The sequence below is a fragment of the Palaemon carinicauda genome, chromosome 7, assembly GCF_036898095.1.
Source record: "Palaemon carinicauda isolate YSFRI2023 chromosome 7, ASM3689809v2, whole genome shotgun sequence".
NCBI classification, from domain to species: Eukaryota; Metazoa; Arthropoda; class Malacostraca; order Decapoda; family Palaemonidae; genus Palaemon; species Palaemon carinicauda.
Window position 1 is genome coordinate 11,155,289 of NC_090731.1, and position 25,120 is coordinate 11,180,408.

General features: G+C 43.6%; 1 protein-coding gene across 1 annotated transcript in view; it reads right to left on the minus strand.

Annotated features, from left to right (window-relative positions):
* Nucleotides 1-753: 753 nt before the first annotated feature.
* Nucleotides 754-25,120, minus strand: part of LOC137643840 (tonsoku-like protein) — a 47,703-nt gene continuing 23,336 nt past the window's right edge. Inside the window, exon 2 of the mRNA XM_068376559.1 lies at nt 754-5,471. Within this exon, the coding sequence (XP_068232660.1) occupies nt 1,225-5,403 (4,179 nt within the window). The 5' untranslated portion in view covers nt 5,404-5,471 and the 3' untranslated portion in view covers nt 754-1,224. The remainder of the gene's footprint in view (nt 5,472-25,120) is intronic.

The window sequence follows — 25,120 nt, forward strand, 5'->3', positions numbered from 1 at the left end:
CGTAAAATGTAAATACATTTGGTGAAAGATGTAATCTAATAAGATAGCCTAAAGGGCATTATGAGGCTGATTTAACCACAAGAAATTCTTCCCTTGAGCTTAACAGTACAGTAATGAAAAACACTTGGGGGGGGGGGGGGGGGAGATGAAGCAGCCACCCAGCAAGGATTAGATCACAGGGATACAGATTTCCATTTATTATTATTATTATTATTATTACTAGCTAAGCTACAACTCTAGTTGGAAAAGCAAGATGCTATAAGCCCAAGGGCTCAAATAGGGAAAAATAGCCAAGTGAGGAAAGGAAATAAACGATATAAGAAGTAATGTACAATTAAAATAAAATATTTAAAAAACATCAACAACATTAAAACAGATACTTCATATATAAACTATAAAAAGACTTATGTCAGCCAGTTCAACATAAAACATTTACTGCAAGTCTGAACTTTTGAAGTTCTACTGATTCAACTACCCAATTAGAAAGATCATTTGACAGTCTTAGTTTGGAAGAACACACAATATATAAATAACATCTTGATTAGTAACAAAAAAAAAAAGTGAAAGATCTAATAATTGAGGTAAAGAAAATATTTTCAAAATCATACATAAAAATTTGAACTATGGAATCTCTACAATTTAAGTCTGCAGTAACTGGATCAACAAAAATGGTGATTGACGGACATGAAAAGTTCCATAACATCTGTATGAAAAAGAATTCAAGTATTAGTCAGGTCTGATAAAAGATTCTGGTAAATATATCTTAGTTTTATTAATTCTCAATACATTACTATGTACAATTAAGAAATTCTGAAAATAAATTGAAGTATTAACCAATTCATTCTAATGGAAAAGTATAAAAATTCTTCAGATATGTGTCAATCAGCTTCTTCATGACTTTCAAGATTGATAAACCATACGATTCCATTACTGTATTTATGGACCCCAAGTACCTTATCTAGTTGGTAATCACTTATCGGTTCCAACAATCCCATATTTTTCCCATTTACAGTAGTCAGGTAAATAGTTTTCATAGCTTAAAGATAAGTGAACCTAAGTGAAATCTTAACGATCACCAGAAAGGTGATTTACAAGACTCATTCCATCTCTCAAATAGATATGGCACTCGTAGCTCAACGTAAAAAGTATTATGCATTAAACAAAATAAGGATGAATGGTTTTTTTTGCTAAAGTTTCGTAGTTAGTTTTCAGGCCTTTTATCCTTCAACAAGAAAGAAATAGTTCCTTCTCAATCTTCAAAACAGTTGCACTTTCAGTACTATGGGCTTTCCATATATCTTCAAGCATTCTGTCATCACCAGATTGAGTTACAGACAATTTACTTATCATATTCTGCTGTGTTGCCTTACGTTGCACTACTGTTGCAATCTTCTTTTGCACATCAGGAGTCGATTTGATTCCATGCAAGCTCAGTGATTTTAGTGGAAGCAACATATTTGTGGTCAATTCATTCAATAGTGTATTAATTGATGCGGATGAGAGCTGATTATTGTGGGAGAGATTTATGGAAGTCAGGTGAGGGCAACGATACAAATATGCTGAAATATCTTCAAGGTCTATATCTGTGAGACCACTTGAACTCAGATCAAGGAATTCGAGATGACACTCTTCACCAGCACCTAAAACATTTGCTAGTGCTAAGCCAAGACGGACTTTAACCTCAACATCATTGCGGCAGTTCAGACCACTGAGGGACAGGTGTGAAACTTGGGAAACGCAAGACAACAGTGATGTCAGAGGGGCATCGTATATAGTATTATAATCTAGTTCCAGTTTTTTTATTGCCGATGATGTAACTGGAAGTTGATGTTGACCGGTGAGTGATAAATAACAATGCTTTAAAGATAAAGAAGACAATGATAAACTGCCAAACAATACTCCTATGTCTGAAACCTTAGCCCCAGAAAAATTATTGTAACCGAGATCTAAAGATGCTAAACTCTTCAAGACCATTCCCCCTGAAGAAATGGCCTCTGTAAAAGAAAGAAGACTAGATGTTGTCAATGACGTACACTTTAAATTCAAGATTTCTAGAGAGGGCAAAGTAGGCAAGGCTTCCATCAGGTGACCAAAACCATCATCACCAAGACAGCAATTTGATAGAACTAGGCTGTGTAGAGACTGCTGGCACTGAATTCCTCGCAAGACCGGATGAAGTTGAGTTGTTAAACGTCCCATTCGACTGAGATCCAATGATGTTGATGCTTCAGTTTGATGAAGAGCAGAAGTTAAACAAGATACTGGAACTACTCCCAGGGACTGACAGGCTTGTGAGTACCTTTCTGGTAAGGGTGGAAGATCCCAGCCAGTAACCTGTGCCTGCAGTTCAGCCTGTTCCGCCGACAAAACTAATGCAATAGGATCACTTGGGTCTAAAACAGCACCGTCTTGTGTCGTTAGAGTAAGATGAGGTCGTAGCCCTGCCAGCTGATAGTATCTGCGAGTAACCTCTGCAGCTAGCCACTCAACAGTGCGCCCTTGTCCCCCACCAGCAACAGGAACAAGCAACAACTTATTTTGAACTCGCACTCGCAAGCGCAGTGCACTGCAACTGGCATGACTAACTGCACTATTTTCCCCATTAGGGGAAGTACCCTTACCATCAATCCTATGATTAGAAGAATTATCACTTTTATTAACAGGATTATTTTGACTAGTTGATACAACATTGTCAGGCATAATCATAACATCATCTTCACTATCTCTCTCCTGTACTGTCGACTTCTGCATCATAGATGTCAATCTAGGTTGATAGGATTTCTTCAAACGACTTGGAAATTTTTCTTGAGACCTTTTCTCTTGTAAAACACGCCTCTCCTTTTTGGGTTCCCTAAAACCAAATTCAAATTTTTCACACCTTTTTCTCTTTTTTGAAGTTATTCCTAAATCATCATCAAGCCAATCATCACCGACATCCTCAGACTCGGTAACTAATCCACCTTTCTTCTCTTTTTTCAAAGTCTTCCCAAAAGAAGATTCTTCTGCCATTCTAAGCTCTAAACGTTTTGCAGCGCTGCCTACACTTCCAATAGCACTGAGATATGTTCCTGTAGCTGACTGACTGACTTTCTGTATATCTTGAAGCAAAGGGTTCATAAATTCCTCTGAATCTTCCTGCACGCTATCAAATACGTCATTTTCAATCTCTTCAACATCCTCCCTAGGCTTACTATTAATATCTGGCAAACAATCATCACTTTCATACCCAGAATACTCATTGATTCCAAGGGCACCAGTTTTCCTTAGCTCTTCTGTTGTCTGTAGACTTCTATTGGAATCTAAGGAGTTAACTCTTTCTAGGTTATATTTTTTACATTTGTTAGTATTGGAAGAACCGCTAGCTCTTCTTTCTTTCTGTGATACCTTTGTTGCTACTTCTGGTATCTTGTGACCAGTACATCTCATAATTGCTTTCATTTCCTCTTCTAATGCTATGCATGTTTGCTCCTCTTCCCATGGCAAGTTGGATCTCTTCCGAAAATTTACCAGTGCTTCAAGGGGTGTTGCCCCATGATCATCCTTAATAATAGCCGATGCACCACGAGATAACAGTAGTTTTACAATTTCAATATTTCCACATGCTGCTGCATCATGAAGTGGAGTAACGCCTTCACACTGTTTTCCTCCCCGGTCATTTATCCAGGCTCCTGCATCAAGCAAAACATTTACAATTTCAGTAAACCCATGGTTGGCTGCTTCATGAAGTGGAAGCCAACCACAATGATCTCGTGGATTTACTGGATGCCCTTTCATTATAAGTTTCTTCACCATGTTCAAATTACCTGTAATACAAGCTTTATGCAAAAGTGTTTCTCCTTTTTCATTTCTCTTCATAATAACGGTCTTCTTCTGCCTAGCTTGTCGAGGTCGATCAAAATTTTCTTGCTCATTTTCACTGTCAGAAAAATACACCAAATCTAAATCTATCTCATCCTTGTCATCACACTCCTCTTCCTCACTAGTCTCAGCATCTGGGTCATAACCACTGGTGTTTGCCAATGTCTCCATCTCTTCTTCAAGTTGAAGCTTAACCTCTTCTGGTATTCCCTTAAGACTTGCATGTGTGTAGAGTACTTTGTGTTGTAATTTTTTATTATCTCCTTTGATGGCTGCAGCTTTTGCTTGCACATAAAATTTTTCTAGTTGACTATATTCATCTCCTTTATTTTCACATACATTGGCTAAACTAAGCATGGTCTTACAAGCATCAGAGGGATCTTTATTAATAATAATATCATATTCCTTCAAAAAATATTCCTTTGCCTCATCATATTGTTTATTGTCAGCGTATGTCTGAGCAAGTGATGAATAAATTGGACAGAGGAAGGTTGGTTCTTTATCAAGTTTCAGAGCTAAATTGAGCATTAGATGATAGTAATCAAGAGCCTTTGAAAAATGGCCAAGTTTTGCCAGGCCATCCCCAAAACTTTCATAAATCTTTAATTTTTCATCGCATTCGTCATTTCTCAAAAGGATTAAAGTGTCTTCGATGTTACACAGATGCACAACAATTTTCAAAATACTTTCAATTCTTTTTCTCTCATCCAATGAAGGATGTTTTACTTTGTATGCTTTATGATAAGATTTCTTGGCAGATACATAATCAGAATTAGTGATATGAACTTCAGCAAGAAAACAATGACTTTCACACTGCAATTCTTTATCATTGAGTTTTATGGCCAACTTCAACATCATTTGACCCTCCTGGAGTGCTTCAGGCATTTGTCTTTCACGAAAATGTATTGCTGACAAAGCTAAGTGACATTTATAAGCATCTTCATGGAAGCCATTCAACGAACACAAATCCAAAGCTTGGCCTATAAAGTTACGGGCTTTCTTATTATTATGGCGACTGTCCAAAATCAAACCTAAATTCAAATAAAGTCGACATCGCATCTGACCGTGCTCGCGAGTATCAACCAACCCTTCGAGATGTTCGCACACAGAGAGTGATCGTAAACAAGCCTTCTCTGCTTCTTTAAGGGCATCTTCTTGCTCCTTTGCCCGTCCTTGTAAAGAAAATTCCTCAGCTCTTTGATAATGTGTTCTGCCAAGGGTTGCATAAGCCCTCTGTTTCTCCACAAGAGAATTGGCTTCCTTGGCTAAGGATAGATAACGATGTTGATATTGTAAACCTTTATCCCAATCACCAATCTTGCAATATACCTCACCTAGTAGTCGAATGGCAACAGCAACTCCGACAGTATCCCCCAGTGCTTCACATATACCTGCTTCTTCCTTATGCTGGGAAATAGCTTCATCATAGTCTCCATCTAACAAATATTCCTGACCCAACAGATTACACAGATTGGCAACTTCACGAAGATTATCTTTATCTTGAGCTCGGCGCTTTTCCTTCTCTAACCGCGGTATGCCACTCATGATGTCACTTGATTCTATTTCTTTCCATGAAGACCATCAAAGCACAGTAGGCATAATATGGCTACTACCTGAAAAATAAATTAATAAAAAAAATAGAAATTTAATGATAGATTTCTTATTTCTATACTCATCTGATGTTCATATTGCTTCTTCTCCTGAAGTTTGGTTTAATTGACACATATGCAAAATCTTGAAATCTCATTTTCTTTTGCTTCAACACATACATTATCATTATTATTAGTGTTAGTACTACTAGCTAAACTGCAACCCTAACTGGGAAAAAAAGCCCAAGGACTCCAACAGGGAAAAACAGCCCAGTGAGGAAAAGAAATAAACAAACTACAAAAGAAGTAATGAACAATTAAAATAAAATATCTTAAGAACAGTAACATACATACATATACCAAGGCACTTCTCCCAATTTTGGGGGGTAGCCGACATCAAACAAATGAAAAACAAATAAAAACTTCAAAAGTAAAGCAAGAGGAAGAGAAAAGATAGAACAGTGTGCCAGAGTGTAGCCTCAAGCAAGAGAACTCAACTCCAAGAATATGGAAGATCATAGTGCAGAATGGCTATGGTACTACCAAAGACAAAAAACCAATGATTTCATTTAGGAGTGTCCTTCTCCTAGAACAGCTGCTTACCATAGCTAGTCTATTCTACCCTTACCTAAAAGAAAGTAGCTACTGAACAATTACAGTTCAGTAGTTAACCCCTTGTGCAAAGTATTGTTTGGCAATCTCAGTGTTGTCAGATGTTTGAGGGCAGAGGAGTACAGTATGTGGAAAGAATAGGCCCAACTATTCAGTGTATGTATATGCAAAGGAAAAGGGATCCCATGTAGTACTGTCTGGTCAGTACCTAATAAACTTCTATCGGTGAGTTACACTTTACTTAACAAAGAAATAGAGCCCTCCTTCCAGAAAGTTGTAAGGAGCCCGGGTTGCTGCATCAGGTAGTCTAGTCTTCAGTTTTGAAGTTGACATTATCTCTGCTCTTGATACAATGAGTCAGTGGGGAAGGGGGTGGGCATGTATATGAACATCAGGTGAGTATATGGGGTTTTGCAAAAGTTTAGCAGCAGAGTGAACTAGTGTATGTAAAAATTTTGAGGGTCTGTGTGAAGTCTTCAAATCTGTAATGCAGTGTACTTTAAGAACCCTTATTAAATAAAATGGCCAATTTGAAACGTCCCTGCCTGATGTTCGAGTTGCTTAATCGATAGTTTCTTTTAGTGTCTGCAACCTCACCATCCTTGTGACCTAAAGATGGGCGATTTGGGAAAGCGTACAGGTCTACCTGCCGAGTCATCAGTAGCCATTTCCTGGCTCTTCCTGGTCCTAGCTTGGATGGAGAGGGGGCTTGGGTGCTGATCATATGCATAACTGTATATGTTCAGTCTCTAGGGCATTGTCCTGCTAGCTAGGGCAATATCACTGTCCCTTGCCTCTGCCATTCATGAATAGCCTTTAAAACCTTTAAATATTAAATTGACCTTGGCAGGTGAGGTTAAATTTGACAATGGGGTGAGAATGACCAAAATTACTATTATTAAGGGGGGATTCACCGAAAGCAAATGATATCAGGAGTTTGTGAAGCTATCAAAAGATAGCTGAATTTGTATTGTCCAAGCGTGGAGGTGTCATTATTGTCATCATCCCTGCTATTATAAAAAAAAAACTGTGAATAATATAACAAGCAAAATAATACAAAAGATCTGAAACTAGGATAAACTATAGCACTCGAGCCACTACTGAATGGTGCAGATGACCTCTCCCCCTTAGTTACCACTTGAGCATTGAGTTAGGAGTGAAACCAGGCAGGACTGGAATATTACTCTGAATCTAGAATTAAGAATATTTATGAGCTACCCAAAAATAAGTTATTAATGTTAAAAACCAAACTGGTTAGCCTGTAGCAGAGAGAGTTTGGAGTGGTAATAAAAATGTTATCTTTTATCTAGTTGATAATTGTGATTGATTCTAAAATGACAAATTTGTAGATAATTTGTATTTTTCCTAACTATACAAACCTTAGCTATTTAATAGGGGTACTACTTTCAGCGTAGCTGAAATGACGAGCCATTGATTTTTAACGAGGGTTAACTACCCATACCCCTAGTTAGCAGGGGTAGGAGAGGGTAGCTTGCTGCCTTCCCCCCTCACACACCTGTGTGATTGAGCTCACTTTGCTTGGAGGTAAGACTTCAAGGGGGATAGGGCTGACGGGTAAGTTTGCTTAAATAGCTAAGGTTTGTATAGTTAGGAAAAATACAAATTATCTACAAATTTGTCATTTGTTCCGTAACTGGAATACAACCCACGCTATTTAATAGGGGTGACTCACCCATTAGGAAGGGTGGACGTCTAAGCCAATCTGGCTTTTGGCTTTTACCCGGGGGCTCCTTATCTGAGTGTATCAGTACTCAAAAAATAAGGAGTCCTGGACCTCGCTAAAACCTTGCTACGCAAGGTCCGAGGCCTATGCAAGCTGTTATTGAGGTATGTAGAAGTGTGACTATCCTGGTAAAGTTATTAGGAATTCTTTAGAAGGAAAAACTGTGTAACTAGGACTTTCCCAATACCACCTTGTCAGGGTATGGGAACGCAACAGTATTAGTCTTAATACTAGGTACACAAGGGAGCATGGTTTACCTGCAGTGGTTTGAGGTCAGCTATGCAGAGAACCCAGGATGCTGCTTTCCTCAAGAAAGGAGAGAATGAAGAAAAGAATAAAGGCCAGTCAAACCTTTGCATTCACGCAGACTAAAACCAGGTAACAATGCCCTTAACCTTCTGCTACTTGTCCAATAAGGAGCTTGAGGTTTTAAACCAGCTGTTGTGCAGCCACCACAGGACCGATAGAGAACGTATTGAGTCTCCTGTGGGTCATGTCTTGCAGGTAGTGGGATGTGAATGTGGTCTGACGATTCCACACCCCAGCTTGAAGAACCTGCGGCACTGAGAAGTTTCTCTCGATTGCCAGGGATGTAGCTACGCCCCTGACATCATGAGCTCTGGGGCGACGTGACAGAGGAGGGTCTGGATTCAGTGCATGGTCTATGACCTTGCGAATCCACGCTGAGATGGTGTTCTTGATGACCCTCCTCTTGGACCTTCCTATGCTGACAAATAGTGCAGGCACACGAGGATGGGCTGCGGCTGTTCTCTTGAGATACAGCCTAAAACTCCTTACTGGGCATTGTAAGAGATGGTCTGGGTCATCTGTTACAGTACAGAGACTAGAAATACGAAAGGAGTCGAATCATGGGTCCGCTACTCCCGGGTTCTGAATCTTAGCAAAGTTCTAGCGATGAAGAAATGTCCATTCCTTTCAGTCTGAAGCCAAGACTTAAGGCTAAGCGATAGCCTTTTACTGCCGAGACTGACAGGCGCATTTCTTCATGCAAATACACGAGGAACTCCGCTATTACTGGAATAGTGGCATCGAGTGGAGAGATACCCCTTCAATGACACCAACTACAGAAGACTTTCCACTTTGCCTGGTAAACTGCTGCTGATGACTTACGTAGGTATCCAGCCATCCTAGTTGCAACTTGTTGCTAAAATCCTCTCTGAGAGAGGAGATTCTAGATAGACTCCAGGCGTGATGTCGTAGTGAAGCTACGACTTTGTGGAATATGTTGGCAAGTGGTTGTTTGAGTAGATTGTGTTGTGGAGGGAGTTCTCTTGAGGGCTTCGTTAGGAGCTGCAGAAGGTCCTGAAACCATTCTGCGTGATGCCATAGCGGAGCTATAAGGGTCATTGAAAGATTGACCAATGTTCTGGTCTTGTTGATTACCCTCCTCATCAGACAGAACGGGGGGATGGCGTAATCATCGATGTCCCACCGTTGTTGGAAAGCATCTTGCCAGAGAGCCTTGAGGTTTGGGACTGGGGAACAATACAGCGGGAGCCTGAAGTTCAGGGCCGTTGCGAAGAGGTTCACAGTCGGAGAACCCCACAAAGTCAGGACTTTGTTGGCTACTAGATGATCCAAAGACCACTCGGTACTCACTATCTGAGATGCTCTGCTCAGGTTGTTGGCGAGCACATTTATTTTGCCCGGAACGAAGCGTGCCAATAGTGGTATCGAGTGGATTTTGGCCCATCTCAGTCTCTCTACTGCTAGATGGGATACCTGCTGCGAAAAAGTACTTCCTTGCTTGTTGATGTAAGTGGCTTGCCAGGAACTGTTGGATCTGTTGAAGTTCCAGAAAGACGGCCTTCATCTCTAGGAGATTTATGTGGAAGTACTTTTCTGACTCTGACCAGAGGCCTGAGGTTGGGTGGTGCAGCACGTGGGACCACCACCCTTTCTTTGAAGCATCTGAGAACAGCATCAAATTCGGGGGAAGGACGAGCAGGTCCACTCCCTTTTGTAGGTAATCATCAGTCACCCACCACTGGAGGTCTGTCAGTTCCACTGATCCCATGGGGATCCGGATGTCTGGGGAATCGCGAGTTTGATTCCACTGGGACTCGAGTTGCCACTGGAGAGATCTCATCCTGAGGAGACCATTGGGAACTAGACGGGCCAGCGATGAAAGGTGACCGAGGAGACGTAACCACGTTTGGGCTGGAAGTTCTTATCGTCTGAGAAAGGGTCTTGCGACCTTTCTCAGCCTTGTTATCCTGCCGTCTGATTGGAAGGCTTTGTGGAGATTGGTGTCTATGATCATGCCTAATTATACCAGTCTCTGTGTAGGAAGCAGAGAAGACTTCTTGAGAATTACCATGATGCCCATATCCTAGCATAGTCTCAGAAGTTTGTCTCGGTGTTGAAGACGGGTTGAAACCGAGTCTGCTAGGATTAGCCAGTCGTCCAGATAACGGAGGAGACGGATGCCAATCCTGTGTGATCAAGATGACACTAGGGCAAACACTCTGGTGAAAACTTGGGGTGCTGTGGAAAGACCGAAGCACAGCACCTTGAACTGGTACTTTCTGTTGTCTAGGCTGAATATTAAGTACTTCCTTGAAGATGGATGGACTGGGATCTGGAAGTACGCATCCTTTAGGTCCAGTGTACACATGAAGTCCTGAGGTCTTACATCTAGTCTGACCGTGTCTGAAATCTCCATACCGAACAGAGTTTGTTGACAAACTTGTTCAGGGCTGAGAGGTCGATGACTGGTCTCCAGCCTCCAGACGCCTTTCTTACAAGAAAGAGTCGACTGAAGAAGCCTAAGGACCCGTCGAGGACCTCTTGGAGAGTGCCCTTCTTCAACAGGGTCTGGACTTCTGCCTGAAGAGCTTGCCCCCTTGCCGATCCCATGGCAACGGAGTCTATTGACATTGGATTCCTGGTCAGGGGAGGTAGAGATGTTATAAATGGGACGCGATATCCTAGACGAAATCACGGAGATTGTCTAAGAATCAGCCCCGAGTTGCTTCCACCTCTCTGAGAAACTTTGTAGCCATCCCCACACTGGTGGAAACGCAGGGGGAGTGCCTGTCCTAGCGTTTGCGGCCTCGGCTGCTCCCTCTAGGATTCTTTCCTCCCCTGGAGGACTTTTTGCTTTTCCTGTCCTTGATAGGAAAGGGCTTATTAGACACCACTGTCTTCTCTTCTGTTTTTGTCGTTACGGTCTTGGTTGGACGGGACTGCTGAGGTGCTGGAGGTTTATAGGGCTTAGTTGTTAAAGCCCTATGGAGGAGGGAGTCTCGATGAGACTTCCTCCACCTCTCAGCAGCAAGTTCCACGTCCTTAGGCTCAAACAAATGGGCCCCCTCTAGGGAGGAATGTCTGAACCTATTTATCTCGACGCTTGGGACCTGTTGGTGGAACCTCTCAGACACTGCATCTCGACGTTTCAAGATAGTGTTTGCCCACAAGTTCAAGACTTGGTGGGCAAGAAACTCGATCATGCGAGTGCCTGAGAGTAAAAAAGGTCTCCATTGCCTTCCTGGTACGCTCCTTGGAAAAATCCTCGGATCGTATCAGGATACCTAAGGTCCCTAACCAGATGTCCAGCCACGAAGTAGCTTACATCGCATACTTAGTGACCTTTTCCTGGTTAAGGACCTTGGTTGCCGAGAACGAGACCTGCCGGCTGGAGAGTCTCTTAAGAGGGACTCCACTGGTTAGCTCTTCCAGGGAGTAGTGAAGTGGAAGAGCTGAACTGGGTTCCTCCAGGATCTCGAAGTACCTCCTTTGCTGTATGCGAGGAGGTAGAAAGAGCATGTTCGTAGAGCCGGCACGGTTGGAGGAGGCAAACTCGGAGAGCTGTTGGGAGATCTTGTCCCTGGTACTCTTCAACCCTTGAGACCAGGGCAGGGCTGCACTGGTCTTTAAGGGTTTCTGAGTGCCGAAGACGCAGTCTAAGACCATGTCTTTGCCCTCTCGAAGGCGTATCTCTGGGTCGGAAAACCCGTTGAAAACCCTCATTAGAGTCAGAACCTGCCAGAATGCATGTTCTGATTCTTGTTGGTCTCCTTCTGATGTAGGACTTGCAGCGAAGTCTCCTTCTATCCCCAAGAGCTCTTCTTGGGGTGAGTCGCGGACATTCCTTGAATGGCTGGCTGTCTCCGTTCTAGCCCTAGTGGAGGACTTTGGCAGAGTTTTGGATTCCTTCCGAGGAAGGAGGCAAGACTCCAACATCGAAGGCCTGAGAGTCAAGTCCCTCCTGGTCTTAGATTGAGGGGAGCTCTCTGCGTGAAGGGAGTTTTCCTCCATTGGTCAATGGAAGAGTGTCTCTCCTCGCGCAGTTCCCGTGGTGATGGATGGTCTTCATCTGACAGGGAGGGAGAGTATCCCTGGGGAGAAACTGGAGGGACTTGCCTTGATGGTCTGCACGGAGTCAGCTTCACCCTCGGGGAAGTGACCGTGTCGGAAACTCCTCTTTTCCTCTTCAAAGGGGTAGAGGGAGCCATGGTTCCGTGTCTTGAGTCCAGAGCTATGGGTTGCTCTGATGAGCAGTCAGACAGGACGGGCTTGAATGCCTGTGTTAGAGCTCTGACTAAGGCACTGAACCAAGGCTGCTGAGTGACTGATGCACTGTCAGACAGATCCCCTAATGGGAAAGGGACCGAAGGTTCCCTACGAGGAGTCACCATAATAAGTGGTTCCGCCTTAGAAGGCAGTTTAGGGATCCTGAACCCCTCTGCTTGTGCCTGTTTCCCTTCTCCCGCAGGGCATGCTGGAATGCGTTTGTGGGGAGGGGAATGAGGCGATGGCGACCTTGCCGGGTGTACAGTGAACCCTCGCTACTTCGCGGTTCGACAATCGCGGATTCACCACTTCGCGGGGTTTTCCCATAACCCATATATATATACATATCGCGGATTTTCCGGAAAATTCGAAAATACCGCGAAATCTGAAGATAACCAAATACGATATTTTGTTACCTGTAATTCCATTAATACTGTAATTATAGTAATATCTGCTCTTACTGATTGTTCATTGCATTACATATGATATATAATTCAGCACAGAAAGAAATAAAACACGAAAAGAGAATGTGATCATACGATAATTCAGTACGTAGTAAAATTAAATCGAACATGAAACGCAAATCAGATGCAGTCATACCATATTAGAATGGTGTGTACTGTAATGGATGTGCTTCTTTTCCATGAATCTTTTGTATGTATACGTACGTAGTACAGTACTGCATCCAATAATATTCTTTGTTGCAAAAATCACATTTCGAATAAGTACTGTAAGCGTACGAGAGAGAGAGAGAGAGAGAGAGAGAGAGAGAGAGAGAGAGAGAGAGAGAGAGAGAGAGAGAGAGAGAGGCGTAAAATAGCGTACGTACGTAAATTTTTATTATTATTGTTATTATTATTATTATTGTTGATGTTGTTAATAAAATTATTATTGTTATTATTATTAATCATTATTATTATTATTATTACTGTACAGTATTATTATCATTATTTATTATTATTACGGTATTGTACTTAATCTACGTACGTTCAGTGTGCGCGGGACATCTTCTATGAGTAACCAACGCACCATAGTACTGTATAAGACGGGTTGTGATTGGTTCAAGCGCTGATAGATGACGAATCAAAACTCAAGTTTTGTTATCTAGCCTGTGATTGGTGTTTGGCCCGCATCTCCAACCCGCAGCATCAGAGTTCTCGCGGGACTGCATCGTTCACTTTCTCTTTCCGCGTATTGCTGAGTAGACGTTCTTAAGTTTGTGAAGTTGAATCTGTGCTGTGTGCGACTGTTTTAAGTTGAACTTTTTGTTGAACTTTCTGTTACAATGGCTCCCAAGCGTTCTGCTTCTAGTAAGGCTGGTAGTGAGCCTAAACGCCACCGAAGAATGATGACGATAGCTGAGAAGGTTACGCTTCTCGACATGTTAAAAGATGGTAGAAGTTACGCGGCCGCCGGCCGCCATTTTGGCATCAACGAATCCACCGTTCGCTACATCAGGAAGGACGAGGCGAACATTAGAAAGACTGCTGCAATCACCTTTAGCAGATCAGCGAAGCGAGTCGTTACAACGTGTAATAAAACGATCGTACGCATGGAAGGTGCTTTAGCTGTGTGGATTGCCGACTGTCGGAAGAAGAACATAGCGTTGGATACGAACACCATCCGAACAAAGGCTTTGAGCTTGTATGAGAATTTTGCGGCAAAGGAACCTCATGACGACGATGGCGACCATGCTGAAGAAGATGATGATGTAGATGATCCTCAACCAGGGACCTCCACTGATTCCCAGCGTCAGAAACAACGTTTTTCCGCCAGCAAAGGATGGTTCGCGAAGTTTCAGAAACGCTTCGCCCTGAAAAGCGTTTCCCTGCATGGGGAGTCTGCTTCCGCTGACACTGCCGCTGCTGAAACTTACGTGAACCAGACTTTCAAGAACATTATCGCTGAAGGTGGATACAAGCCGGAACAAGTGTTTAATATGGATGAAACCGGCTTGTTTTGGAAGAGAATGCCGTCGCGAACTTTCCTGTTCAAAGAGGAAGCCAAAGCCTCTGGCTTTAAGGCATTCAAGGATCGCGTTACCCTCGTGATGTGTGGCAATGCTGCTGGATTTTTGTTAAAGCCGGGGCTTATTTATAAGTCGAAAAATCCTCGCGCTTTGAAAAACAAAAATAAGAATCTCCTTCCCGTGTACTGGATGCATAATCAAAAGGCATGGATTACGAAGATGCTGACCTCCAACTGGTTCCACCAGTGTTTCATCCCGCAAGTCCATGAATATCTCTTAGAGAAGGGCTTGCCATTCAAGATCCTTCTCCTTATGGATAACGCTGGTGGACACGCAACTGACCTGTCGCGTGAGGGCGTTCAGGTTGAGTTCCTGCCACCCAACACCACGTCATTAATTCAACCAATGGACCAGGGGGTTATCAGGGCGTTCAAGGCCCTCTACACGAAGAATACCTTGGCGGACCTCGTTGCGTGTGTGGATGCTGCCCAAGATGACGAGGATGAAGACTTCAACTTGAAGGCGTACTGGCGGCAGTACACCATAGCCACGTGCCTGCAGAATATTCAAAAGGCACTTCAAGAGATGAAACCTGCAACTGTAAATGCGAGCTGGAAGAAGCTGTGGCCCGATATTGTTTACGACGACAAGGGATTTACTCCGTCGGAAATCCAACACTCTGCAATACGGAAATCTGTGCAGTTGGCTGCCATAATTGGGGGTGACGGGTTTGGCGACATGACGACTGAAGACGTCGACGAGTTGTTGGACTGCCATTCCCAGCCCCTAACTGACGCAGATCTCGAAGACCTGACGAAATCGGCAAGTGAGGAAGAGAGTGAGGGTACCCAGGAAGAGACCCAAGAAAATGTAGAAGAAACGGGCTTAACATTAGAACGGCTCGCCAAGTTCTGCAACCATATGAAGGAGGCGAAAGAAATGTTGCAAGAGTGGGACGAGGATATGGTTCGCGCGATGCAATTCTGCAACAAGGTCGATGACATCACGACTCCCTACAGGATGCTCTTGGATCGAAAAAAGAAGCAGCGGCAACAACTTCCGATCACAATGTTTTTTCAGCCTCGCAAAAAAGAGCCAGTTCCTCCTGCTAGTACGCCTTCGGAAGAAATGGAAGAAGTTGAAGAGGTGTCCCAGGAAAAGACACCTCCGTCTGAAGAGACGTAAAATACTATCATTGACTGCACAGTAGAACACATCATCAGCTTCATCATCATCATTTCTACTGTGCAGCAAATTCATCGCCATCGTCATTCAAGTTTTTCTGGAACTTCTTTCGTGGTGAGTACAGTAACAATCTTTATTTTTTACTTTAACCTGTTTTATAGTTTAGTACTGTACGTACTGTATGCATTAAGTTAAAGGGAAGGTTTTAAAAGTCTACATGTTGTAACCTATCATATTTTTTTTGTTTAAAATTTACATTTACGTACGTAAAACAATCTCTCTCTCTCTCTCTCTCTCTCTCTCTCTCTCTCTCTCTCTCTCTCTCTCTCTCTCTCTCTCTCTCTCTCTCTCTCAAATTGTTTTCCTGCTTTGCTACGTACAAGTACTGTATAATTTATATTTGTAAGGTAACATATTTTGTAAATGCTTTGTACTGTAAATACTGTATGTACTGTATCATTATTTATCACTATCATCATGCGTGTTAAATGCCTTGTTTGTTCTGAGCGTGGTTGTTTACTGAGCGTACACGCCGTCGTTTCAGGCGGCGTCATAAAGAAAAAGATTTCATTTGGAAGTCCTAAGAAAAATACGTAAACTAAAACATTGGTAATAAAAAAATCAACATACAGTACTGTATAATCAATATAATCGATGCAAAAACTAACCATACGTACATATATGTGTACACTAAATGAGTTTGTTTCTTCATTATGATCAGAGATGAACGTAAACAAAACATTGGTTGCCATTTTTTATCGTGCTTTTTAGGTGTTTAGGAAACACATGATATAAAATCGCCTTTAATATTTGTGCCTGTTTTAGTTTAGGGTGCTGTAGTACATGCATTAAGTGTTCTGTACATTACAGGGTGTAAAGGGTGGTTTGTTAACAGTACTACGTACAAGGGAAGGTTTTAAAAGTCCGAATATACATGTTAAATAAATAGGTAAATATGCTGTCACTACTTCGCGGATTTTCACCTATCGCGCCCGCGTCTGGAACCTATCTACCGCGATAAACGAGGGTTCACTGTAGATCTAGCGCCCGTGCCTGTTGGTGCGTGTGCGGGAGAATATTGGCGCACCTGCACGGGCACGCAGGAGAATCTTGGCGCACGTGCACCGGTAAGAGCTGGCGTGTGCGCGTGTCTCTGTGTGTGCGCGCGGGAGATATTTGGCGCACAGGAGAGCGCCTGCGTGCCAGTGAGAGTTGCCACGTAGGTGAGGGCTGCAATGTGCTTGCTGTCTCACCTAGATTGTGTTTGTGTGCCGGAGAATATTGGCGCGGAGTTTGGGGCGCGGGAGATACATGGTGCACAGGCTGGTGCGCTGGCGTGTAGGAGATAAAGGGAGTGCAGGCGAGTGCTGGTGTGTAGGAGAGTAATGGCGCATAGGAGAGTGATGGCGCATAGGAGAGCGCTGGTACGTAGGAGATCGTGGGCGCGTAGGCGCAGGAGAGGGCTGGCGCGCAGGAGAGCGCAAGCCCGCTGTAGTGCGCGGGAGCGTGGGCGACCCAGGGCGTGTGAGCGCAAGGTGCGCAGGTGAACGTGGGCTCGTGGCACGCAGGAGAGCGCTGACGTGCAGGAGAACGTTGGTGCGCAGGCGCATGAGTTTGCTGCCTTCTATGAGGGCGAGCAGGTGAAGGGGCGAACCGAAGCGCTGTAGAGAGAGTGACGAGCAGTCTGACGAGCTGCTGGTGAGCGCTGAAGTTCTGTCAGATGGTGAGCTGCAGGGCGATGGCGCGCAGCTACGCACTTTGATTGAGCTACAATAAGCTCTACCGGTGACAGGAACGGTGATGGCAGGTCGGCAGGTCTGGAGGGTTGATAGTCTGCGTCTCCTTTGACCATACTGTATACCGAAGGGGAACGCGAACGATCAGTAGAGAGATCCAAGACCAAAGTCACAAGACTAGTTGCAGGAGCAGTGACGATTGATGAATGAAGGTCAGAATGCAGCGGAGGCTCCTCTGCAGGGGGCGGCTGTGATGATAATAAAACAAAGAGGCGCCTCTTCACCGGTGGTGAAGGGAGACCTCTAAGGCGAAGAGGAAGGCGTGCCTTCCGACGAATGCGGCCTCTGGGGACCGTTGGATCAGCAAGCTGACCGTGCGCCGCAGCAGTCCTCTGAAGAGGAGTCTCTATAAGTGAACTCCCCGAGGGGAAGAAACACTTACAGGAGAAACAGACGTTGAACTTAGTTTCCCCCTCGAAGGATGTTCAGGAACGGGGGAAACTAAGTCGGCAGCAACCGCTGTAGAGTCTGGAGTGGCAGAGGAGATGGATGATACCACATGAGACACCTGACACAATAACGTCGACAAGACTCAGGAGATCTACCTCTGACGACGACGATGATTGCTTGACAGAAGCACCCATGCGGATGAACTGCAGCAAGGCTTCCTTGGAGGGCGGACCCGTAAGCCCCAAGGAGGACCAAATCTGTAAAAGGGGAGTTAGTGACAAGGCCTGACCTGGGGGGAGAGGTGGGGCTGCTTCGCTAGGGGAAGCAACATTATCTCTCGAGAACCGGGGTTGGCTGATAATAACTTGGTCTACGCTACTACTCGACGGTCTCTCGTAAGAGACCTAACGAGTAGGAGCTTTGGAGGAGGGTCGGGAGATGGAAGAAGAGGCCTTGGGTTTTTCTTCCTTCACAGAAACCTTTGAAGGAGAAATATCCCGCTTGGACTTCTTCTTACGCCGTCGCGCAAACCTCTCCCACTGGGAGGAAGACCACTCCCTATACTCATTGCAATTTTTAACACTATCATACTGTTGATCTCTGCATGAAGGACAAAGGGTGAGGATCAGTCTCCACCGCCGACATATATGTCCGACAAGGGCGGCTGGAGTCCAGGGCAGGTGCGCATGGTTGCAGAAGTCAACTTCACACACACACTAAGAGAAAAAGAAAAAACAAAAGTCATTAATGGCTGCCAATATTCGGCGAGGATGAAGAGCGGCAATGTCCGTTCACCATCCGAGCCAAAAGCAAAAAGTGAGCTCAATCACAGGTGTATGACGGAGGGCGGTAGCAAGCTACCCTCCCCTACCCCTGCTAACTAGCGGTATGGGTAGTTAACCCTCGTTAAAAACCAATGGCTCGTCATTTCAGCTGCGCCGAAAGTAATACCCCTATTAAATAGCGTGGTTTGTATTCCAGTTACGGAACAAACGAATATCAAATACAACCCCATACACTATCGTAGATAAGGAACTAATAAATTAACTGTCATCATTTCCTTTCTAAACAATGAGCCTAGCCTGTTCCACTCAAAGAAATTTCTGAAACACTAAAATTAACTGCTTGGTGAATCTTTCCATTAACAATTCACATGTTCTTATCCCCAAAGAACCATAAGTCAATTACCTGGCAGACTATGGATTCCCAACTTTCATTTATTAGTTTAATGAATGAACTTCAAAGAGGGCATAATATTTCATAACAAAGTTTGGCGACGGATTAATCTTATACATGCACACAATTAGGTCTAGTTAAAATTTATTGAACAATTTGATGAAAATTTAAACCATGTAGTTACAGTATTTTGATTGAAAGTGATAACCATTTACAGTAATGCATAAATGAATTTAAGAGATTTACTTTTATGAGGTACAATGATTGGATCAAGACTTTAATAAATCGCCCTCCAATACAAGGTCAGGTAATTGGTTAGTGTTATACAAACTAGCAAATCTCCTTGGTCTAAGCACTACCCATGAACCTTGACCTCTAGTCTTTTTCTGAATCCGAGACAACAATTCTATCCATAATGAAATTGGTGGCTGAGGTGTGTAAACTGCCTGTGAAGTAACCACTTTTTCCAATTTGGTAGGATAAGACACTTCCAAACTTATCTGAAACAATTAATCAGGGTACATCTATGCAATAAGGTTACAAAAGGGGGCAAAGAAAATTTGAAAAGATTTAAATCTTTTAAATTTTACAGGTAAGTGTCACTTAAACGGGGCTTCAGGAGAAGAAGCAATATGAACATCAGAGGGTTATGAATATAATTACAATGTTTAAAACTACTTATATCCAATACTTACCCATCAGTTTACAAATACCCATCTGAAGTGATTGGTGTTCATACAGGTACACTCCAAGTCAAAGATGAAACAAAGCGCAACCCCTAGTGTCTCAGATGGCAATCAAGTCATTCCCATATTTCACAGGATCAAACTGATGGTTTGTATTTTAGAGAAAAAGCCAATACAATATATAGTGATCATGCAGTTACCAATCAAAGATTTCAAAAATAAAATAAAACTCCCATATATAGAAGGTATTAAAAATTTAATACTTATATATTTAGGCTGAGAACCCCTGTTTTTTTTTTTTTTATCCCAAGACCATAGGAAGCACCCTTAGTATGTTTACAAAACAAAAAAAATAAAATCAGGAGTTTACAAACTATCATGTGAAGAATGTGAAAAAGTTTATGTGGGACAAACTGGCCATACCCTATCTCAAAAAATATCTGAACGCAAAAGATCTGTCAGATATGGCTTTGAGAACTCAGGGATTTTTGTTCATCTTAGATCTGGGGCATCAGATTGACTGGAGTGAGTCATATTTGCATTTTAAAGTGCCTGTCCATACGAAGAAAGATTTTGGAATCGGACATCATAAACTAAACAAATACAATGAACAATGGAAAGGCAACATAGTGGATTGCACATTTCTGAATCCGATTAATAAAAAGATATTCCAGCAAGACCGACCGCTAGGACATTTCTGAATCCGATTAATAAAAAGATATTCCAGCAAGACCGACCGCTAGCTAGATAACCATTCAAGGTCAAGACATCAACCTCCGAGACGGTCAAGAATATGAAGAAGCATCTGGATGAAATTATATTTGGCTAATCCTTCAATAAACTAAACACAACCTTTTTAGAATAAAGGGAAACACCCTTTTGCTTTCATATATAAACTGTCTGTCCATTTCTTGTCTCCTTTTACTGTTCACTGTGAAGTGGGCCAATGTGTATTGGGTGGAATATATTATGATTGATTTTTATTTCCTATGTTTCTTTTAAAGAATGTTAAACTGTTTGATTAAAGTTAAAAGAAATAAATAGACACATATGATCAGCGGCAGACACTACTAGATTCTATCGAGCTTGTGCAGGTCTTAACCCCCCTTCCAACAGTTTGCTAAACAGGGACTTATGCTTAGTACATCATTTTGCATACCAGTAGACTATATTCCACTATAGGGTAACCCAGGAGCCTTTGTAGTTGGTTGGGACGGACTGGGTCAGTAATTGAAATGTTGGTAAATATGTTATTTTCATTAGTAAAAATGTTATTTTTATTAGTAAAATAAATTTTTGAATATACTTACCCGATAATCATGTAGCTGTCAACTCCGTTGCCCGACAGAATTCTATGGAGGGATACGCCAGCTATCACAATACTAGAAGGGGGTGTATTTACCAGCGCCACCTGTGGCCAGGTACTCAAGTACTTCTTGTTGACACCTCCTCAATTATTCCTCGGTCCACTGGTTCTCTATGGGGAGGAAGGGAGGGTCGATTAAATCATGATTATCGGGTAAGTATATTCAAAAATTTATTTTACTAATAAAAATAACATTTTTCAATATTAAACTTACCCGATAATCATGTAGCTGATTCACACCCAGGGGGGTGGGTGAAAAACCAGTGTACAAGACTAAAGGATAGCTAAGTATCCCGTATTTCATATAATCAGTTATCCACAATAACAATGAAATAATAAGTACCTGGTAAGGAAGTCGACTTGAACCGTTACTCTGCCTTTAATAAGATCGTCTTCCTTACTGAGCGCAGCGTTCCTCTTGGGAGGCTGAATCAACTCAAAGGTGCTAAAGTATACAGGGCTGCAACCCATACTAAAGGACCTCATCACAACCTTTAACCTCGGCGCTTCTCAAGAAAGAATTGACCACCCGCCAAATCAACAAGGATGTGGAAGGCTTCTTAGCCGACCGTACAACCCATAAAAAGTATTCAAGAGAAAGGTTAAAAGGTTATGGGATTATGGGAATGTAGTGGCTGAGCCCTCGCCTACTACTGCATTCGTTGCTACGAATGGTCCCAGGGTGTAGCAGTACTCGTAAAGAGACTGGACATCTTTGAGATAGAATGATGCGAACACTGACTTGCTTCTCCAATAGGTTGCATCCATAACACTCTGCAGAGAATGGTTCTGTTTGAAGGCCACTGAAGTAGTCACAGCTCCCACTTCATGTGTCCTTACCTTCAGCAAAGCAAGGTCTTCTTCCTTCAGATGAGAATGTGTTTCTCTAATCAGAAGCCTGAATAGTAAGAAACTGAGTTCTTAGAACTTGGAAAAGAAGGTTTCTTGATAGCACACTATAAGGCTTCTGATTGTCCTTGTAAAGGTTAAGACCTTTTTAGATAGTACCTAAGAGCTCTAACTGGGCAAAGTACTCTCTTCAGATCATTCCCCACCAAGTTGGACAGGCTTGGGATCTCGAACGACTTAGGCCAAGGACGTGAAGGAAGCTCGTTTAGCAAAAACCGAGCTGCAAGGAACATGGAGCCGTTTCAGATGTGAAAAAAATGATCCTGCTGAAGGCGTGGATCTCACTTACTCTTTTAGCTGTTGTCAAGCACACGAGGAAAAGAGTTTTTAATGTGAGGTCCTAAAAAGAGGCTGATTGGAGAGGTTCAAATCTTGATGACATAAGGAACCTTAGGACCACGTCTAGATTCCAGCCTGGAGTGGACAACCGACGTTCCTTTGAGGTCTCAAAAGACCTAGGGAGGTCCTGTAGATCTTTGTTGGTGGAAAGATCCAAGCCTCTGTGGCGGAAAACCGCTGCCAACATACTTCTGTAACCCTTGATCGTAGGAGCTGAAAGGGATCTTACTTTCCTTAGATATAGCAGGAAGTCAGCAATCTGGGTTACAGTGGTACTGGTTGAGGAAACTGCATTGGTCTTGTACCAGCTACGGAAGACTTCCCCTTGAGACTGATAGATTCTGAGAGTGGATGTTCTCCTTGCTTTGGCAATCGCTCTGGCTGCCTCCTTCGAAAAGCCCCTAGCTCTTGAGAGTCTTTCGAAAGTCTGAAGGCAGTCAGACGAAGAGCGTGGAGGATTGGGTGTACCTTCTTTACGTGAGGTAGACTTAGAAGGTTCACTCCTAGAGGAAGAGTCCTGGGAATGTCGACCAGCCATTGCAGTACCTCTAAGAACCATTCTCTCGCGGACCAGAGCGGAGCCAACCAACGTCAGCCGTGTCCCTTAGTGAGAGGAGAACTTCTGAAGTACTCTGTTGACAATCTTGAACGGCGGGAATGCATACAGGTCGAGATGGAACCAATCCAGCAGAAAAGCATCCACGTGAACTGCTGCTGGGTCTGGAATCGGAGAACAATACAACAGGAGTCTCTAGGTTATCGAGGTAGTGAACAGATCTATGGTTGGCTGACCCCACAGGGCCCAAAGTCTGTTGCAAACATTCTTGAGAAGGGTCCACTCTGTGGGGATGACCTGACCCTTCCGTCTGAGGTGATCCGCCATGACATTCATACCGCCCTGAATGAACCTCGTTACCAGTTAGCTTTCGATCTAAAGACCAGATTAGTAGGTCCCTTGCGATCTAGAACAACTTCCACGAAAGAGTCCCTCCCTGCTTGAAGATGTAAGCCAGGGCTGTGGTGTTGTCAGAGTCCACCTCCACCACTTTGTTAAGCTGGAGGGACTTGAAGTTTATCAAGGCCAGAATAACCGCCAACAACTTCTTGCAAATGATGTGAAGTGTCCTTTGCTCCTGATTCCATGTTCCCGAGCATTCTTGTCCGTCCAAAGTCGCACCCCAGCCCGTGTCTGATGCGTCCGAGAGGAGACGGCGGTCGGGTTTCTGAACAGCCAAAGGTAGCCTTCCTTGAGAAGAAAGCTGTTCTTACACCACGCGAGAGAAGACCTCCTCTCTTCGGAAACAGGAACTGAGACCGTCTCTAGCGTCATGTCCTTTATCCAGTGAGCAGCTAGATGATACTGAAGGGGGGGGAGGTGGAGTCTCCCTAACACGATGAACAGGGCCAGCGATGAAAGTGTCCCTGTTAGACTCATCCACTACCTGACTGAGCATCGGTTCCTTCTCAGCATGCTCTGGATGCATTCTAGGGCTTGGAAGATCCTTGGGGCCGACGGAAAAGTCCGAAAAGCTCGACTCTGAAGATCCATACCCAAGGAGACAATGGTCTGGGATGGAACGAGCTGAGACTCCTCAAAATTGACCAGGAGGCCCAGTTCCTTGGTCAGATCCATAGTCCATTTGAAAATCTCCAGACAGCGACGACTTGTGGGAGCTCTTAAAAGCCAGTCGTCTGACGGAGCCGGACACAAGATCATGATACTGCTGCACAGTCTGTGAACTGTCAATCATGGGCAAGCGAGGAAGTACAGTGACAACCCGAATCTGTCTAGACTGTCTGGGTCGTACAGACAACTCCTTAACGGGTTGCTGAGGTTGCCGCACTGCGTCACAACAAGTCACTTCTGTTGGTTGTTGAACGTCTTCCCCGTGACACATTGACTCCGTAAACAAAAAATCCTCTAACAAGGACTAAGCTTGGACTGCATGTCATGCAACACAGCTCAAGGTCTATGGGAGCAGGTGTGGTAACAGACGGGATTAGCGACTGAAGTGGAACCATTACCTTCCCTGGAAGCATGTTATGCTTAAATAAAAGTCCATAAGAGGTTATGCAGCTAAAGGCTCCCTCCAAATGACAGAGTCCTCAAGGGAATATCAGAAGGAGGGAGAAAAGAACTTTCTCATCTACAGGGACCTTATCCTAGAAAAGCTAAGTTCTCTGAGTGAGGGTTCACTGGTGCAAAAGCAGCAGACTAGAAGGCAACGTTATGAAACTGCTTGACAGTCTAGTGAGTTGGCAACAACCCAAGATGTGTGACTGAGAAGCATGCGGTAAGGTATGCAGAGCATGATGTATGCAGAGTATGCTGTATGCAGAGCATGCTGCATGTAGAGCATGTTGTATGCAGAGCATGCTGAATGCAGAGCATGCTGTATGCAGAGCATGTTGTATGCAGAGCATGCTGAATGCAGAGCATGCTGTATGCAGAGCATGTTGTATGCAGAGCATGCTGTATGCAGAGCATGCTGTATGCAGAGCATGTAGTAAGCAGAGCCTGCTGTAAGCAGAGCCTGCTGTAAGGAAAGCAGAGCGTGTGCATGGCGTTTAACATTTCTCAGAAATTCCATGACCAGTGCTAGAGTGCTTTATGTATGCTTGCATGGGGTTTAAAAATCAACATAATGTTTACCTTACATTCATAACTCATGATTCATATTTTTGCCATGGTTTGAAAATGGAGGTAAGGTATGCTGAACAGCAGAGTCAGAACGAGCTGGAACAACAATAGTTGTGGTTTCCTCTTCAAGACTCTGTTGAGGGAACACCTGAGGCTCAGTCTGCAAAGGCTGAATAAAAGACAAGCAGAAGGAAGGCGCATGGGTGGAGGAGGCTGACTCCTAGCATGAGTGGTTGAACCCAAGGGTTGCGCTTGCTGAGCGGTTGGCGGAAGCGGAGTAGCAAGTTCCAGTTCCTGTGGTGTGAGCGGAGCGCGATGAGGAAG